This window comes from Haemorhous mexicanus, chromosome 16, assembly GCF_027477595.1.
Source record: "Haemorhous mexicanus isolate bHaeMex1 chromosome 16, bHaeMex1.pri, whole genome shotgun sequence".
Taxonomy (NCBI): Eukaryota; Metazoa; Chordata; class Aves; order Passeriformes; family Fringillidae; genus Haemorhous; species Haemorhous mexicanus.
The window spans coordinates 17,165,385-17,183,744 of NC_082356.1; the positions used below are offsets into that span (position 1 = coordinate 17,165,385).

Here is an 18,360-nt window from a genome sequence, read left to right on the forward strand (position 1 = left end):
CTGGGTCACCTCAGTGTCACCTGTGTTACCTGAGTGTCACCTGAGGGGGGTCATGTCTGTCACCTGTGTCACCTGAGTGTTACCTGTGTCACCTGAGAGGGGTCACCTGTGTCACCTGTTTCACCTCAGTGTCACCTGTCACCTGTGTCACCTCACTGTCACCTCAGTGTCACCTGTGGGGGGGGTTACCTGTGTCACCTGTGTCACCTGAGTGTCACCTGTGTCACCGCTGTCACCTCGGTGTCACCTGAGGGTCACGTGACCGTCCCCGGGCAGAGGGAGGGGCCCAGGTGCCTTTTTTTGGGTGTGGAAAAGGGGAAATGGGGGGTGGGGGGGGGTTGGTAACCATGGCAACGGGGCGGGGGGTGTCGCCATGGTAACGGGAGGTGGGAGGGGTCGGTATCCATGGAAACGGGGATGCAGGTGGGGAGGGGATCCCGTCTCCATGGCAACCGGGGGGGGGGGAGGAATCCTAGCTCCTGTTTCCATGGCAACGCGCATGGAGGGGGAGGGCCCGTCGTCATGGCAACCGGGGAGGGGGCGGAGTCGCGTCTCCATGGCAACAGAAGGGCGGGAGGGTGGAGGGGCGGTTTCCATGGCAACGCAAGGGATGGGGGGGGTTCAGTTTCCATGGCAACGGGGTTGGAGGAGGTGGTCCCTGGTGACCGCGGTGAAGGGGAGGGTGTCCCGTTTCCATGGCAACGGGGCTGGCTGATGCTGCGTCTCCATGGTGACCGCCATGAAGGGGACTCCATCCCGTCTCCATGGCAACGCGGGCCGGTTTCCATGGCAACGCGCTTCATCCCGTTGCCATGGCGACGCACAGGATTGGGGGGGAGGGACGGGGGGGAAAATGGTCCATCCCCATGGCAACGCGGGGCGGGGCCGTCTCCATGGCAACGCGCATGCGCCCCTCGCCCCCGCCCCCGCCCGATGACATCACCCCGCCGCGGCCCCGCCCCCCGCGCGCTCCCATTGGCCCCTCGCTCTGCGGCCACGCCCCTCCCTCCCACCAGCCGCGGGGGCGGGGCCAGCGCGCCGCCGGCGCCCCGGGGCGCGCTCCCATTGGTCGGCGGCGCCGTCAATCAGCGCCGCTCTTAAAGGGCCCGCGCAGCGTTTTGCGAGGCCGGCCGGGGGGGGGTCGGTACCCGGGGGGGGGGGCGGGCGGCGGCCGCGGGGCTCGGGCGGGCCCGGGGCGCGCTGGGGGCCTGAACGGGTGCGGGGGCGACCGGCAGCGACCCCCCCCGGGGCCCCCCCTCCCCGCCGGGCCGCCTCCCTCCGCCGGAGCTGCCGCAGCGCCGCTCGGAGCCCAGGTAGGAGCAGGGCCCGAGGGGCCCCCCCGGAACCAACCCCCGGGACCCCCGGCCCGCCGCCCGCCGCCGCATCCCGAATCCCAAATCCGCATCGCGAATCCCAAACCCGCATCCCAGCTCTGGCATCCGCATCGCGATCCCGGCATCTCCATCCCGATCCCATCCCGGCCCCGGGAGCCGCATCCCGAATCCCAAATCCACATCCCGAATCCCAAATCCGCATCCCGAATCCCAAATCCGCATCCCGAATCCCAAATCCGCATCCCGAATCCCAAATCCGCATCCCCATCCCATCCCTGCCTCAGGAGCCGCATCCCAATCCCGGCATCGCCATCCCGAATCCCAAATCCGCATCCCGAATCCGGAGTCCCCATCCCGATCCCATCCTGAATCCGGCATCCGCATCCCGATCCTATCGCTGCCTCGCCACCCGCCTGCCAAATCCCAAATCCGCATCCCAAATCCGCCATCCCCATCCCACCTCCGGCATCCACGTCCCGCATCCCCATCCCATCCCCGGGCCCGGCCCTGCCATCCCCATCCCGATCCCATCCGCATCCCAAACCCCATCCCCATCCCCATCCCATCCCCGGGCCCGGCCCCGCCATCCCCATCCCGATCCCATCCCCATCCCATTCCCGGTGTCTCCATTCTACCTCTGGCATACCCATCCCAATCCTGCCACCCCCATCCCATCCCCATCCCAAACCCAAACCCCATCCCCATCCCATCCCCATCCCATCCCATCCCATCCCATCCCAAACCCAAACCCCATCCCCATCCCATCCCCATCCCATCCCCATCCCATCCCCATCCCATCCCCATCCCCATCCCATCCCAAACCCAAACCCCATCCCCATCCCATCCCCATCCCGATCCCATCCCCATCCCATTCCCGGTGTCTCCATTCTACCTCTGGCATACCCATCCCAATCCTGCCACCCCCATCCCATCCCCATCCCAAACCCAAACCCCATCCCCATCCCATCCCCATCCCATCCCCATCCCCATCCCATCCCAAACCCAAACCCCATCCCCATCCCATCCCCATCCCATCCCCATCCCATCCCCATCCCATCCCCATCCCCATCCCATCCCAAACCCAAACCCCATCCCCATCCCATCCCCATCCCCATCCCATCCCCATCCCATCCCCATCCCCATCCCGATCCCATCCCCATCCCATTCCCGGTGTCTCCATTCTACCTCCGGCATCCCCATCCCAATCCTGGCCCCGCCACCCCCACCCCCAACCCCCCCACTCCCAACCCCCCATCCCAAACCCCCCATCCCAAACTCCACACCCCCACCCCCAACCCCCCATCCCAAACCCCCCATCCCCATCCCAAACCTCCCGTCCCCATTCCAAACCCAAACCCCCCCAACCCCCCATCCCAAAGCCCCCATCCCAGACCCCCCATCCCCATCCCAAACTCCACACTCTCATCCCAAACCTCACCCCCATCCCAAACCCAAACCCCCCATCCCCATCCCAAAACCCCCATCCCAAACCCCCCATCCCCATCCCAAACTCCACACTCTCATCCCAAACCTCACCCCCATCCCAAACCCAAACCCCCCATCCCAAACCCCCCATCCCCATCCCAAACCCCCCATCCTCATCCCAAAACCCCCCATCCCAAACCCCCCATTCCAAACCCAAACCCCCACCCCCATCCCAATCCTGGCCCCGCCACCCCCACCCCCAACCCCCCCACCCCAATCCCAAACCCCCCCACCCCAAACCCAAACCCCCCCACCCCAATCCCAAACCCCCCCATCCTAATCCCAAACTCTGCACACCCATCCCAAACCCATCCCATCCCCAGTGCCCCGCATTTCATCCCAGTGCCCCCCAGTACCCCCCCAGTACCCCCCAGTACCCCCCAGTGCCCCCAGTACCCCCCAGTACCCCCCAGTGCCCCCAGTACCCCCCAGTACCCCCCCAGTACCCCCCAGTGCCCCCCAGTGCCCCCAGTACCCCCCAGTACCCCCCAGTACCCCCAGTGCCCCCAGTGCTCCCCAGTACCCCCCAGTGCCCCCAGTGCTCCCCAGTACCCCCAGTACCCCCCAGTGCCCCCAGTGCCCCCCAGTACCCCCCCAGTACCCCCAGTACCTCCAGTGCCCCCCAGTACCCCCCAGTACCCCCCCAGTGCCCCCAGTACCCCCCCAGTACCCCCAACGCCCCCAGTACCCCCAGTACCCCCAGTACCCCCAGTACCCCCAGTACCCCCAGTACCCCCCCCAGTACCCCCAGTACCCCCAGTACCCCCAGTACCCCCAGTACCCCCAGTACCCCCCCAGTACCTCCAGTACCCCCAGTACCCCCCCAGTACCCCCCAGTACCCCCCAGTGCCCCCCAGTGCCCCCCCAGTACCCCCAGTACCCCCCAGTACCCCCCAGTACCCCCCAGTACCCCCCCAGTACCCCCCAGTACCCCCAGTACCCCCCAGTACCCCCCAGTACCCCCCAGTACCCCCCCAGTGCCCCCAGTGCCCCCCAGTGCCCCCCAGTGCCCCCAGTGCCCCCAGTACCCCCAGTACCCCCCAGTGCCCCCAGTGCCCCCCAGTACCCCCAGTACCCCCCAGTACCCCCAGTACCCCCAGTACCCCCCAGTACCCCCCAGTGCCCCCCAGTGCCCCCCCAGTGCCCCCAGTACCCCCCCAGTACCCCCCAGTACCCCCCAGTACCCCCCAGTGCCCCCCAGTGCCCCCCAGTACCCCCAGTGCCCCCCAGTACCCCCCAGTACCCCCCAGTACCCCCAGTGCCCCCAGTGCCCCCAGACCCCCCAGTACCCCCCAGTACCCCCCAGTGCCCCCCAGTGCCCCCAGCGCCCCCAGTGCCCCCCAGTACCCCCAGTGCCCCCCCAGTGCCCCCAGACCCCCCAGTACCCCCAGTGCCCCCCCAGTGCCCCCAGACCCCCCAGTGCCCCCAGTACCCCCAGTACCCCCCAGTGCCCCCAGTACCCCCCAGTGCCCCCCCACTACCCCCCAGTGCCCCCCAGTGCCCCCAGTGCCCCCAGTGCCCCCATTTCATCCCAGTGCCCCCCAGTACCCCCCTGCATCCCATTGCACCCCCCAGTGCCCAGGTGTGCCCAGGTGTGCCCAGGTGTGCCCAGGTGTGCCCAGGTGTGCCCAGGACAATGTGGAAGGTGCTGCCCACCCCCAGCCAGGGCCCCAAGGGGGTCTTGGGACCCCCAAAATGTGTCAGGGCTGAAGCAGTGCTGGATACTGACCCCATATCCCCCATGTCCGGGTGTCCCCAGGTGTGCCCAGGTGTGCCCAGGTCTGCCCAGGACAAGGTGTGAGGCACTGCTGACCCCCCAGAGTGGGGTCAGGACCCCCAGGATGGATCAGGAGGGGAGCAGTGCTGGGTACTGACCCCATATCCCCTCACCCAGGTGCGCCCAGGTGTGCCCAGGTGCGCCCAGGTGCGCCCAGGTGTGCAGAATGATGTGCCAGGTGCTGCCCACCGTCAGCCAGGACCCCCAAAGTGGTTCAGGACCCCCAAGATGGTTCAGTCTCAGAACACCCACTCACATCCCTCCCACTCTGTGTCCCCTCAGGTGTACCCAGGTGTGCCCAGGTGCGCCCAGGTGTGCAGGATGATGTGCCAGGTGCTGCCCACCACCAGCCAGGACCCTCAGGATAGACCAGGACCCCCCAAGAACCCCCTCTTGAATCAGTCCCTGATCTCTCCCCCACTCCGTGTCCCCCCAGGTGTGCCCAGGTGCGCGCAGGTGTGCAGGATGATGTGCGAGGTGCTGCCCACCGTCAGCCAGGACCCCCAGAGTGGTTCAGGACCCCCAAAGAGCCCACTCTTGAATCAGTCCCTGATCTCTCCCCCACTCCGTGTCCCCCCAGGTGTGCCCAGGTGCGCCCAGGTGCGCCCAGGTGCACGCAGGTGTGCAGGATGATGTGCGAGGTGCTGCCCACCACCAGCCAGGACCCCCAAAGTGGTTCAGGACCCCCCAAGAACCCTCTCTTGAATCAGTCCCTGATCTCTCCCCCACTCCGTGTCCCCCCAGGTGTGCCCAGGTGTGCCCAGGTGCACCCAGGTGTGCAGGATGATGTGCCAGGTGCTGCCCACCATCAGCCAGGACCCCCAGAGTGGTTCAGGACCCTCAGGATGGGACATGGTCCAATCAGCTGCTCACCTCCCTCCCACTCCGTGTCCCCCCAGGTGTGCCCAGGTGCGCCCAGGTGCGCGCAGGTGTGCAGGATGATGTGCCAGGTGCTGCCCACCACCAGCCAGGACCCCCAGAGTGGTTCAGGACCCCCAAGATGGTTCAGTCTCAGAACACCCACTCACATCCCTCCCACTCCGTGTCCCCCCAGGTGTGCCCAGGTGCACCCAGGTGCGCCCAGGTGTGCAGGATGATGTGCCAGGTGCTGCCCACCACCAGCCAGGACCCCCAAAGTGGTTCGGGACCCCCCAAGAACCCACTCTTGAATCAGTCCCTGATCTCTCCCCCACTCCGTGTCCCCCCAGGTGTGCCCAGGTGCGCCCAGGTGCGTCCAGGTGTGCAGGATGATGTGCGAGGTGCTGCCCACCATCAGCCAGGACCCCCAAGAACCCCCTCTTGAATCAGTCCCTGATCTCTCCCCCACTCCGTGTCCCCCCAGGTGTGCCCAGGTGCGCCCAGGTGCGCCCAGGTGTGCAGGATGATGTGCGAGGTGCTGCCCACCATCAGCGAGGACCCGCGGCGGGGCTCAGGTGCGGCCGAGGAGCCGGGGCTGGAGCAGCTGATGGTGCAGATGCTGCGGGAGCGCGAGCGGCTGCTGGAGACGCTGCGGGACACGCAGGAGGGGCTGAACACGGCGCACCTGCGGCTGCGCGACCTGGCGCACGAGAGGGACCTGCTGCAGCGCCAGCTCAACTGCGCCCTGCCGCAGGTGCGACACCTGGGGGGGCAAAGGGGCGGGGAGGGGTTAAACTGGGTGTGGGAGGGGTTAAAGCAGGTGTGGTGTGGATGAACCAGGTGTGGTGTGGTGTGGGAGGGGTTAAAGCAGGTGTGTGGATGAACCAGGTGTGGTGTGGATAAACCAGGTGGGGTTAAACCAGGTGTAGTGTGGGTGTGGGTGTGGGAGGGGTTAAAGCAGGTGTGGTGTGGATGAACCAGGTGTGGTGTGGATGAACCAGGTGGGGTTAAACCAGGTGTGGTGTGGGTGTGGTGTGGGAGGGGTTAAAGCAGGTGTGGTGTGGATAAACCAGGTGTGGGTGTGGTTAAAGGTGGGGTTAAAGCAGGTGTGGTTTGTGAGGGGTTAAACCAGGTGTGGTGTGGCTAAACCAGGTGGGGTTAAACCAGGTGTGGTGTGGGAGGGGTTAAACCAGGTGTGGTGTGGGAGGGGTTAAACCAGGTGTGGTGTGGCTAAAGGTGTGGTTAAGCCAGGTGTGGCACTGCTGGGGGTGTGGTTAAACCAGGTGTGGTGTGGGAGGGGTTAAACCAGGTGTGGTGTGGTTAAAGGTGGGGATAAACCAGGTGTGGCCAGGGAGGGGAAGGGTTAAGCCAGGTGTGGCCAGGGAGGGGCTGAACACGGCGCACCTGCGGCTGCGCGACCTGGCGCACGAGAGGGACCTGCTGCAGCGCCAGCTCAACTGCGCCCTGCCGCAGGTGCGACACCTGGGGGGGCAAAGGGGCAGGGAGGGGTTAAACTGGGTGTGGGAGGGGTTAAAGCAGGTGTGGTGTGGATAAACCAGGTGTGGGTGTGGTTAAAGGTGGGGTTAAAGCAGGTGTGGTGTGGATGAACCAGGTGTGGTGTGACTAAACCAGGTGGGGTTAAACCAGGTGTGGTGTGGGTGTGGGTGTGGGAGGGGTTAAACCAGGTGTGGTGTGACTAAACCAGGTGGGGTTAAACCAGGTGTGGTGTGGGTGTGGGTGTGGGAGGGGTTAAAGCAGGTGTGGTGTGGATAAACCAGGTGTGGGTGTGGTTAAAAGTGGGGTTAAAGCAGGTGTGGTTTGTGAGGGGTTAAACCAGGTGTGGTGTGGGTGTGGTGTTCGAGGGGTTAAAGCAGGTGTGGTGTGACTGAACCAGGTGGGGTTAAACCAGGTGTGGTGTGGGTGTGGTGTGGGAGGGGCTAAAGCAGGTGTGGTGTGGATAAACCAGGTGTGGGTGTGGTTAAAGGTGGGGTTAAACCAGGTGTGGTTTGTGAGGGGTTAAACCAGGTGTGGGTGTGGTTAAAGGTGTGGTTAAGCCAGGTGTGGCACTGCTGGGGGTGTGGTTAAACCAGGTGTGGTGTGGGAGGGATTAAACCAGGTGTGGTGTGGTTAAAGGTGGGGATAAACCAGGTGTGGTCAGGGAGGGGAAGGGTTAAACCAGGTGTGGTCAGGGAGGGGCTGAACACGGCGCACCTGTGGCTGCGCGACCTGGCGCACGAGAGGGACCTGCTGCAGCGCCAGCTCAACTGCGCCCTGCCGCAGGTGTGACACCTGGGGGGGCAAACCAGGTGTGGTGTGGTGTGGGAGGGGTTAAAGCAGGCGTGGTGTGGATAAAGGTGGGGTTAAAGCAGGTGTGGTCAGGGAGGGGAAGGGTTAAGCCAGGTGCGGTCAGGGAGGGGCTGAACACGGCGCACCTGCGGCTGCGCCAGCTCAACTGCGCCCTGCCTCAGGTGCGGCACCTGGGGCTGGAAGGGGTTAAAGCAGGTGTGGTGTGGATAAACCAGGTGTGGTCAGTGAGGGGTGAGATTAAACCAGGTGTGGTGTGGGAGGTGTTAACCAGGTGTGGTCAGGTGTGGGAGGGGTTAAACCAGGTGTGGTGTGGGAGGTGTTAACCAGGTGTGGTCAGGTGTGGGAGGGGTTAAACCAGGTGTGGTGTGGGAGGTGTTAACCAGGTGTGGTCAGGTGTGGGAGGGGTTAAACCAGGTGTGGTGTGGGAGGTGTTAACCAGGTGTGGTCAGGTGTGGGAGGGGTTAAACCAGGTGTGGTGTGGCTAAAGGTGGGGTTAAACCAGGTGTGGCACACCTGGGGGCGGGGTTAAACCAGGTGTGCTCCGGGAGGGATGGGGTTAAACCAGGTGTGGTGTGGATAAACGAGGTGTGGTCAGGGAGGGGTTAAAGCAGGTGTGGTCAGGTGTGGGAGGGGTTAAACCAGGTGAGGTGTGACTAAAGGTGGGGTTAAACCAGGTGTGGTGTGGGAGGGGTTAAACCAGGTGTGCTCCGGGAGGGATGGGGTTAAACCAGGTGTGGCAATGATGAGGGTGTGGCTGAGGTGTGGCACTGCTGGGGGTGGGGTTAAACCAGGTGTGCTCAGGGAGGGATGGGGTTAAAGCAGGTGTGGCACACCTGGGGGCAGGGTTAAACCAGGTGTGGCACTGCTGGGGGTGTGGCTAAATGAGGTGTGGCACTGCTGGGGGTGTGGCTAAATGAGGTGTGGCAGTGCTGGGGGTGTGGCTAGATGAGGTGTGGCACTGCTGGGGGTGTGGCTAGATGAGGTGTGGCACTGCTGGGGGTGTGGCTAAATGAGGTGTGGCAGTGCTGGGGGCGGGGCTAAATGAGGTGTGGCACTGCTGGGGGTGTGGCTAGATGAGGTGTGGCACTGCTGGGGGTGTGGCTAGATGAGGTGTGGCAGTGTTGGGGGTGTGGCTAAATGAGGTGTGGCAGTGCTGGGGGTGTGGCTAGATGAGGTGTGGCAGTGCTGGGGGTGTGGCTAAATGAGGTGTGGCACTGCTGGGGGTGTGGCTAAATGAGGTGTGGCACTGCTGGGGGTGTGGCTAGATGAGGTGTGGCACTGCTGGGGGTGTGGCTAGATGAGGTGTGGCACTGCTGGGGGTGTGGCTAGATGAGGTGTGGCACTGCTGGGGGTGGGGTTAAAGCAGGTGTGGTCAAGGGCTGGGCAGGTGAGTGCAGGTCAGGTGTGGCCAGGTGTGAGAGTCCCCGTGTCCCTGCATCCCCCCAATGTCCCCAATGTCCTCAATCCCCCCAGTGTCCCCAGTGTCCCCAGTCATGTCCCCAATGTCCCCAATGTCCTCAGTGTCCCCAATATCCCCAATGTCCCCAAACCCCCCACCCCAGTGATGTCCCCATTGTCCCTGATGTCCCCACCCCCCCAATGTCCCCACGGTGTCCCCATGTCCCCGAGTTGTCCCCATGTCCCCTCGGTGTCCCCATGTCCCCAGTGTCCCCATGTCCCCTCGGTGTCCCCATGTCCCCTCGGTGTCCCCATGTCCCCAGTGTCCCCATGTCCCCTCGGTGTCCCCATGTCCCCAATCCCCCCGATGTCCCCTCGGTGTCCCCATGTCCCCAGTGTCCCCATGTCCCCGCGGTGTCCCCATGTCCCCAGTGTCCCCATGTCCCCGCGGTGTCCCCATGTCCCCAATCCCCCCGATGTCCCCGCGGTGTCCCCATGTCCCCAATCCCCCCGATGTCCCCACGGTGTCCCCATGTCCCCAATCCCCCCGATGTCCCCGCGGTGTCCCCATGTCCCCAATCCCCCCGATGTCCCCACGGTGTCCCCATGTCCCCAATCCCCCCGATGTCCCCGCGGTGTCCCCATGTCCCCAGTGTCCCCATGTCCCCGCAGTGTCCCCACCCCCCCGATGTCCCCGCAGTGTCCCCATGTCCCCAATCCCCCCGATGTCCCCGCGGTGTCCCCATGTCCCCGCGGTGTCCCCCACCCCCCCAGTGTCCCCATGTCCCCGCGGTGTCCCCAGGAGCTGGCGGCGCTGACCAAGGAGCTGAACCTGTGCCGGGAGCAGCTCCTGGAGCGCGAGGAGGAGATCGCCGAGCTCAAGGCCGAGCGCAACAACACCCGCGTGAGCACTGCCACCGCCCTGGCCCCATGTCCCCGTGTCCCCAGTGTCCCCAGTGATGGCCCCAGTGATGGCCCCAGTGATGGCCCCAGTGTCCCCAATGCCCCCAATGTCCCCCATGTCCCCAATGTCCCCAATGTCCCCAGTGATGGCCCCAGTGTCCCCAATGCCCCCAATGTCCCCAGTGATGGCCCCAGTGTCCCCAATGCTCCCAATGTCCCCCATGTCCCCAGTGTCCCCAAATGTCCCCAGTGATGGCCCCAGTGTCCCCAATGTCCCCAATGTCCCCAGTGATGGCCCCAGTGATGGCCCCAATGTCCCCAATGCCCCCCATGTCCCCAATGTCCCCAATGTCCCCAGTGATGGCCCCAATGTCCCCAATGTCCCCAGTGATGGCCCCAGTGTCCCCAATGCCCCCAATGTCCCCAGTGATGGCCCCAGTGTCCCCAATGTCCCCAGTGATGGCCCCAGTGTCCCCAATGCCCCCCATGCCCCCAATGTCCCCAGTGTCCCCAATGCCCCCAATGTCCCCAGTGATGGCCCCAGTGTCCCCAATGTCCCCAGTGATGGCCCCAGTGTCCCCAATGTCCCCAGTGATGGCCCCAGTGTCCCCAATGCCCCCAGTGTCCCCAATGTCCCCAGTGATGGCCCCAGTGTCCCCAATGCCCCCAGTGTCCCCAATGTCCCCAGTGATGGCCCCAGTGTCCCCAATGCCCCCAACACCCCCGAGGTCCCCCATGTCCCTGAATGTCCCCAACGTCCCTAACATCCCCAACCCCCCTGATGTCCCTGATCCCCCCCCAATGTCCCCGATGTCCCTGATGTCCCCAAGGTCCCCAGTTCCCTCAGTGTCCCCAATCCCCCCAATCCCCCCAAAGTCCCCAAGGTCCCCAAGGACCCCGATGACCCCAAATCCCCCCAGTGCCCCCAATCCCCCAGAGGTCCCCAATGTCCCCAGTGTCCCCAACGCTGTCCCCAGCTGCTGCTGGAGCACCTGGAGCACCTGGTGTCACGCCACGAGCGCTCTCTCCGCATGACCGTGGTGTCCCCGATGTCCCCAACGCCCCCAACCCCTCAATGTCCCCAATGTCCCTGATGTCCCCAATGTCCCCAATGTCCCCGATGTCCCCAATGTCCCCACTGATGTCCCCGCTGTCCCCAGCTGCTGCTGGAGCACCTGGAGCACCTGGTGTCGCGCCACGAGCGCTCTCTCCGCATGACTGTGGTGTCCCCAATGTCCCCAATCCCCCCAACCCATCAATGTCCCCAATGTCCCCAATCCCCCCAATGTCCCCAATGTCCCCGATGTCCCCGATGTCCCCAATGTCCCCAATGTCCCCAATGCTGTCCCCAGCTGCTGCTGGAGCACCTGGAGCACCTGGTGTCACGCCACGAGCGCTCTCTCCGCATGACCGTGGTGTCCCCGATGTCCCCAACGCCCCCAACCCCTCAATGTCCCCAATGTCCCTGATGTCCCCGATGTCCCCGATGTCCCCAAAGTCCCCAATGTCCCCAACGCTGTCCCCAGCTGCTGCTGGAGCACCTGGAGCACCTGGTGTCGCGCCACGAGCGCTCTCTCCGCATGACCGTGGTCAAGCGCCAGGCGCAGTCCCCGGCCGGGGTCTCCTCCGAGGTCGAGGTGCTCAAGGCCCTCAAGTCGCTCTTCGAGCACCACAAGGCCCTGGACGAGAAGGTTGGGGGGTCCTGGGGGTCCTGGGGGGTCCTGGGGGTCTTTGAGGGGGTCCTGGGGGTCCAGGGGGGTCCTGGGGGTCTTTGGGGGGGGTCCTGGGGGGTGTTTTGGGGGGTCCTGGGGTGTCCCTGGGGGGTTTTGGGGGGCTCTGGTGGGACCTGAAGGGATCTCAGGAGGGTTCTGGGTTGACCTGGGGGTCCTTGGGGGGGTCCTGGGGGGTCCTGGGGAGTTTTGGGGGTCCTGGGGGGGTTTCTGGGGGGTCCTTGAGGAGTTTTTGGGGGGTCTTGTGGTGTCCCTGGGAGGTCTGAGGGGGTTTTGGGGGGTTTAAAGTGACCTGGTGGGACCTGAAGGGATCTCAGGAGGGTTCTGGGGTGACCTGGGGGTCCTTGGGGGGTCCTGGGGGGTCCCTGGGGGGTCCTGGGGCTCTTTGGGGGGGTTCTGGGGGTCTTTGGGGGGAGTCCTGAGGGTGTTTTGGGGGGTCCTGGGGTGTCCCTGGGCGGTTTTGGGGGGTTCTGGTGGGACCTGAAGGGATCTCAGGAGGGTTCTGGGTTGACTTGGGGGTCCTTGGGGGGGTCCTGGGGGGTCCTGGGGGGTCCTGGGGGGTCTTGGGGGTCTTTGGGGTTGTTTGGGGGGGTCCTTGAGGAGTTTTTGGGGGTCTTGTGGTGTCCCTGGGGGGTTTTGGGGGGTTCTGGTGGGACCTGAAGGGATCTCAGGAGGGTTCTGGGCTGACCTGGGGGTCCTTGGGGGGTCCTGGGGGGTCCTGGGAGATCCTGGGGGGGTTTTGCGGGGGTCCTGGGGGGTCCTGGGCGGGTTTTGGGGGTCCCTGGGGGGTTTGGGGGGATTTTGGGGGTTTTGGGGGGGGTTCAAGGTGACCTGGTGGCACCTGGAAGTCCCCAAGGGTGTCCCCAAGGGCGTTCTGGGATGTCCAGGTGACACCTGGGGGGACCTGGAGGGGTCTCAGGGGGGTTTTGGGGTGACCTGGGGGGTCCCTTGGGGGGTCCCTGGGGGGGTCTCAGGGGGTTCCGGGGTGACCTGGTCACACCTGGTGGCACCTGGTGGCCCTCAAGTGTCCCTTGGGGTCTCAGGGGACTTTGGGGTCACACGGGTGGCTCTGGGGACATCTCAGGGGGGGTCTGGTGGCTCTGGGGACATCCTTGGGGGGGTTCTGGTGTCCCCCCAGTGTCCCCCCGGTGTCCCCCCGGTGTCCCCCTGGTGTCACCTCGATGTCACCCCCGGTGTCCCCCAGGTGCGGGAGCGGCTGCGGGTGGCCCTGGAGCGCGTGGCCGTCCTCGAGGAGGAGCTGGAGGTGTCCAACCAGGAGGTGGGGACAGCAGGGGACACCGGGGGAGGTGACACCGGGGGTGGTGACATCAGGGTGGTGACACTGAGGTGTCCCCGTGGGTGGTGCCAGGGGTGACATCTGTGCCCATGTCCCTGTGTCCCCTGGGGGTGACACTGTCCCTGTCCCTAAGGTGACACTGTCCCCATGTCCCCTGTCCCTGTCCCTGTCCCTGTCCCTGTCCCTGTCCCTGAGGTGACACTGTCCCCATGTCCCTGAGGTGACACTGTCCCCATGTCCCTGTCCCTGTCCCTGTCCCTGAGGTGACACTGTCCCCATGTCCCTGAGGTGACACTGTCCCTGTCCCTGTCCCCATGTCCCTGAGGTGACACTGTCCCTGTCCCTGAGGTGTCCCTGTCCCTGTCCCTGTCCCTGAGGTGACACTGTCCCTGAGGTGACACTGTCCCTGTCCCTGTCCCTGTCCCTGTCCCTGTTCCTGTCCCTGTCCCTGTCCCTGTTCCTGTCCCTGTCCCTGTCCCTGTCCTAGAGGTGACACTGTCCCTGTCCCTGTCCCTGTCCCTGTCCCAGAGGTGACACTGTCCCTGTCCCTGTCCCTGTCCCCATGTCCCTGAAGTGACACTGTCCCTGTCCCTGAGGTGACACTGTCCCTGTCCCCATGTCCCCACAGTCGCTGTCCCTGTCCCTGTCCCTGAGGTGACACTGTCCCTGTCCCTGTCCCCACAGTCGCTGTCCCTCCGGGAGCAGCTGTCCCGGCGCCGCTCGGGCCTGGAGGACGCGGCCACCGACGGGGACAGCGCGGTGAGGGGACAGCGGGGACACCGGGGGGTCAGGGGTCACGGGGGGGACACTGGGGGGGACAGCACTGTGAGGGAACAGTGGGGACAATGGGGGGTCAGGGGTCACGGGGGGGTCAGGGGTCATCAATGGGGACAGCGCGGTGAGGGGACAGCGGGGACACTGGGGGGGTCAGGGGTCACGTGAGGGACACCAGGGGGGACAGCGTGGTGAGGGGACAGCGGGGACACTGGGGGGTCAGGGGTCACAGGGGGGTTCAGAGGTCATGGGGGGATCACTGGGGGGGACACCAGGGGGGACACCAGGAGGGACAGGGGTCACTGGGGGGGTCAGGGGTCACGGAAGTGGACAGCGCGGTGAGGGGACAGTGGGGGGGGGGTCAAGGGGGACACTGGGGGGGACAGCACAGTATGGGGACAGTGGTGAGGTCAGGGGTCCTGGGGGGGTCAGAGGTCAGAGGTCAGGGGCCAGAGGTCAGGGGTCAGAGGTCACCATGTCCCCTCAGGCGGAGCTGGAGGCGCCGCTGGGCCGGGGTCAGGGGTGAGGGGTCCTGGTGGGGTCAGAGGCGTCCCGGAGGTGGGGGTGGGGGGGGTGTCAGAGGTCAGAGGTCAGAGGTCAGGGGTCAGAGGTCGCCGTGTCCCCCCAGGCGGAGCTGGAGGCGTCGCTGGGCCGGCAGCGCGTGGCCGCCCTGTGCCGCCAGCTGGGCCGGCTGCAGGACGAGGCCAGCGCGGCCCAGAGGGAGCTGGCCCGGGCCCACGAGGCGGGGGCCAAACTGCAGAGGGACCTCAAGGAGGTGAGAGAGGGGAAAATGGGGAGAAAATGGGAAAAAATGGGAAAAAACGGGAAAAAACGGGAAAAAATGGGGAAAAAATGGCCAAAAATGGCTAAAAAAGGGGAAAATGGCCCAAATTCGGAGCTTACCCGGGTCCACGAGGCGGGGGCCAAACTGCAGAGGGACCTCAAGGAGGTGAGAGAGGGGAAAATGGGGAGAAAATGGGAAAAAATGGGAAAAACGGGGAAAAAACCGGGAAAAAATGGGGAAAAAATGGCCAAAAATGGCCAAAAATGGGGAAATGGCCCAAATTCGGAGCTGGTCCAGGCCCACGAGGCAGGGGCCAAACTGCAGAGGGACCTCAAGGAGGTGAGAGAGGGGAAAATGGGGAGAAAACGGGGAAAAACGGGAAAAAACGGGAAAAAACGGGGAAAAAATGGCTAAAAATGGCTAAAAATGGCCCAAAATGGCCAAAAATGGGGAAATGGCCCAAATTCAGAGCTGGTCCAGGCCCACGAGGCGGGGGCCAAGCTGCAGAGGGACCTCAAGGAGGTGAGAGAGGGGAAAATGGGGAGAAAATGGGAAAAAACGGGGAAAAAAACGGGGAAAAAATGGCTAAAAATGGCCCAAAATGGCCAAAAATGGCTTCAAACCTGGATGGAATGGCTGTCCCCAACCGTCCCCACTGTCCCCAATGTCCCCAATATCCCCAATGTCCCCAATGTTTCCAATGTCCCCAATGTCCCCAATGTCCCCAATCCTCCAATCCCCCCAGTGTCCCCAATGTCCCCACTGTCCCCAATGTCCCCTCAGTGTCCCCACTGTCCCCAATGTCCCCAATCCTCCAATCCCCCCAGTGTCCCCAATGTCCCCAATGTCCCCAGTGTCCCCAACCCCCCCACTGTCCCCAATGTCCCCAATGTCCCCACTGTCCCCAATGTCCCCTCAGTGTCCCCACTGTCCCCAATGTCCCCAAATGTCCCCAGGCGCTGGCGCAGCGCGAGGACATGGAGGAGCGCATCACGACGCTGCAGTGTCCCCAATGTCCCCAATGTCCCCTCAGTGTCCCCAATCCCCCCAATCCCCTCAGTGTCCCCAATGTCCCCAATGTCCCCAATGTCCCCTCAGTGTCCCCAATGTCCCCAATGTCCCCAATGTCCCCAATGTCCCCTCAGTGTCCCCAATGTCCCCAATGTCCCCAATGTCCCCTCAGTGTCCCCAATGTCCCCTCAGTGTCCCCAATGTCCCCAATGTCCCCTCAGTGTCCCCAATGTCCCCTCAGTGTCCCCAATGTCCCCAATGTCCCCACTGTCCCCAATGTCCCCTCAGTGTCCCCAATGTCCCCAAATGTCCCCAAATGTCCCCCCAGGCGCTGGCGCAGCGCGAGGACATGGAGGAGCGCATCATGACACTGCAGTGTCCCCAATGTCCCCAATGTCCCCTCAGTGTCCCCACTGTCCCCAATCCCCTCAATGTCCCCAATGTCCCCGCTGTCCCCAATGTCCCCTCAGTGTCCCCAGTGTCCCCAAATGTCCCCAACACTGTCCCCAGGCGCTGGCGCAGCGCGAGGACATGGAGGAGCGCATCACGACGCTGGAGCGGCGCTACCTGAGCGCGCAGCGCGAGGCCACCTCGCTGCACGACGCCAACGACCGCCTGGAGAACGAGCTGGCCAGCAAGGAGAGCCTCTACCGACAGGTGACACACCTGGGCACACCTGGGCACACCTGGGGACACACCTGGGCACACCTGGGGACACCTGGGCACACCTGGGCACACCTGGGATAGAGGGGACACACCTAGGGTACACCTGGGACACACCTGGAGAACGAGCTGGCCAGCAAGGAGAGCCTCTACAGACAGGTGACACACCTGGGCACACCTGGGCACACCTGGGGACACACCTGGGCACACCTGGGCACACCTGGGATTGATGGGGTACACCTGGGATAGAGGGGACACACCTGGGATACACCTGGGCACACCTGGGGACACACCTGGGCACACCTGGGCACACCTGGGGACACACCTGGGGACACCTGGGGTACATGGGATACACCTGGGATAGAGGGGACACACCTGGGGTACACCTGGGACACACCTGGAGAACGAGCTGGCCAGCAAGGAGAGCCTCTACCAGCAGGTGACACACCTGGGCACACCTGGGCACACCTGGGCACACCTGGGGACACACCTGGGGACACACCTGGGGACACACCTGGGGTACATGGGACACACCTGGGATACACCTGGGATACACCTGGAGAACGAGCTGGCCAGCAAGGAGAGCCTCTACAGACAGGTGACACACCTGGGCACACCTGGGGACACACCTGGGCACACCTGGGCACACCTGGGCACACCTGGGGACACACCTGGGCACACCTGGGCACACCTGGGCACACCTGGGGACACCTGGGCACACCTGGGCACACCTGGGCACACCTGGGGTACACCTGGGGGCACACCTGGGGACACACCTGGGCACACCTGGGCACACCTGGGGACACCTGGGGACACCTGGGGACACACCTGGGCACACCTGGGGACACACCTGGGGACACCTGGGGACACACCTGGGGGCACACCTGGGCACACCTGGGCACACCTGGGCACACCTGGGGACACCTGGGGACACACCTGGACACACCTGGGTGTCCCCATGGATGATGTTGTGTTCCCCCCCCATCCTTGTCCTTCACCCGATGTCCCCCCCAAATGTCCCCAAATGTCCCCAATCCCCCAACACCCCCAACGACCCCAATGTCCCTGACCCCCTGATGTCCCCGATGTCCCCAATGTCCCCGATGTCCCTGATGTCCCCAATGTCCCCAATGCCCCCAATGTCCCCGATGTCCCCGATGTCCCCAATGCCCCCAATGTCCCCAATGTCCCCAATGTCCCCAATGTCCCCGATGTCCCTGCTGTCCCCAGAGCGAGGAGAAGGGCCGGCAGCTGCAGGAGTGGCTGGAGGACGCCAAGGCCAAGCTGACCCCAATGTCCCCAATGTCCCCGATGTCCCCAATGTCCCCAATGTCCCCAATGTCCCCAATGTCCCCGATGTCCCTGATCCCCCCGATGTCCCTGATCCCCCCAATGTCCCCAATGTCCCCAATGTCCCCAATGTCCCCGATGTCCCCGCTGTCCCCAGAGCGAGGAGAAGGGCCGGCAGCTGCAGGAGTGGCTGGAGGACGCCAAGGCCAAGCTGACCCCAATGTCCCCAATGTCCCCGATGTCCCCAATGTCCCCAATGTCCCCAATGTCCCCAATGTCCCCAGAGCGAGGAGAAGGGCCGGCAGCTGCAGGAGTGGCTGGAGGACGCCAAGGCCAAGCTGACCCTGACCCTGCAGAAGGCCGAGACCCTGCCCGAGATCGAGGCCCAGCTGGCCCAGAGGGTGGCGGCGCTCACCAAGGTGGGGCTGGGGGCATTTGGGGGGGGTCCTGGGGGGGGCTGGGGGGATTTGGGGGGGTCCTGGGGGGGGCTGGGGGCATTTGGGGGGGTCCTGGGGGTTCTGGGAGGGTCTGAGGAGGATTTGGAGGGGTCCTGGGGGGGGCTGGGAGGGTCTGAGGAGGATTTGGGGGGGTCATGGGGGGGGCTGGGGGGATTTGGGGGGGTCCTGGGGGGGGGCTGGGAGGGTCTGAGGAGGATTTGGGGGGGTCCTGGGGGAGTCCTGAGGGGGTTTGGGGGGTCCTGGGGGGGGGGCTGGGGGGATTTGGGGGGTCTGTGGGGGATTTGGGGGGGT

The 18,360-nt window shown here is 64.7% G+C and overlaps 1 protein-coding gene across 1 annotated transcript in view; it reads left to right on the top strand.

Annotated features, from left to right (window-relative positions):
• The first annotated feature begins 905 nt into the window (after positions 1 to 905).
• LOC132335013 (liprin-alpha-3-like) overlaps positions 906 to 18,360 on the top strand; it is an 18,042-nt gene continuing 587 nt past the window's right edge. The window contains exons 1-15 of the mRNA XM_059861134.1: positions 906 to 1,068; positions 5,033 to 5,085; positions 5,177 to 5,237; positions 5,341 to 5,391; positions 5,496 to 5,546; positions 5,805 to 5,824; positions 5,939 to 6,208; positions 9,962 to 10,063; positions 11,589 to 11,753; positions 12,997 to 13,071; positions 13,774 to 13,848; positions 14,492 to 14,638; positions 16,169 to 16,315; positions 17,552 to 17,616; positions 17,898 to 18,030. Coding sequence (XP_059717117.1) covers positions 906 to 1,068; positions 5,033 to 5,085; positions 5,177 to 5,237; positions 5,341 to 5,391; positions 5,496 to 5,546; positions 5,805 to 5,824; positions 5,939 to 6,208; positions 9,962 to 10,063; positions 11,589 to 11,753; positions 12,997 to 13,071; positions 13,774 to 13,848; positions 14,492 to 14,638; positions 16,169 to 16,315; positions 17,552 to 17,616; positions 17,898 to 18,030 — 1,578 coding nt within the window. The remainder of the gene's footprint in view (positions 1,069 to 5,032; positions 5,086 to 5,176; positions 5,238 to 5,340; positions 5,392 to 5,495; positions 5,547 to 5,804; positions 5,825 to 5,938; positions 6,209 to 9,961; positions 10,064 to 11,588; positions 11,754 to 12,996; positions 13,072 to 13,773; positions 13,849 to 14,491; positions 14,639 to 16,168; positions 16,316 to 17,551; positions 17,617 to 17,897; positions 18,031 to 18,360) is intronic.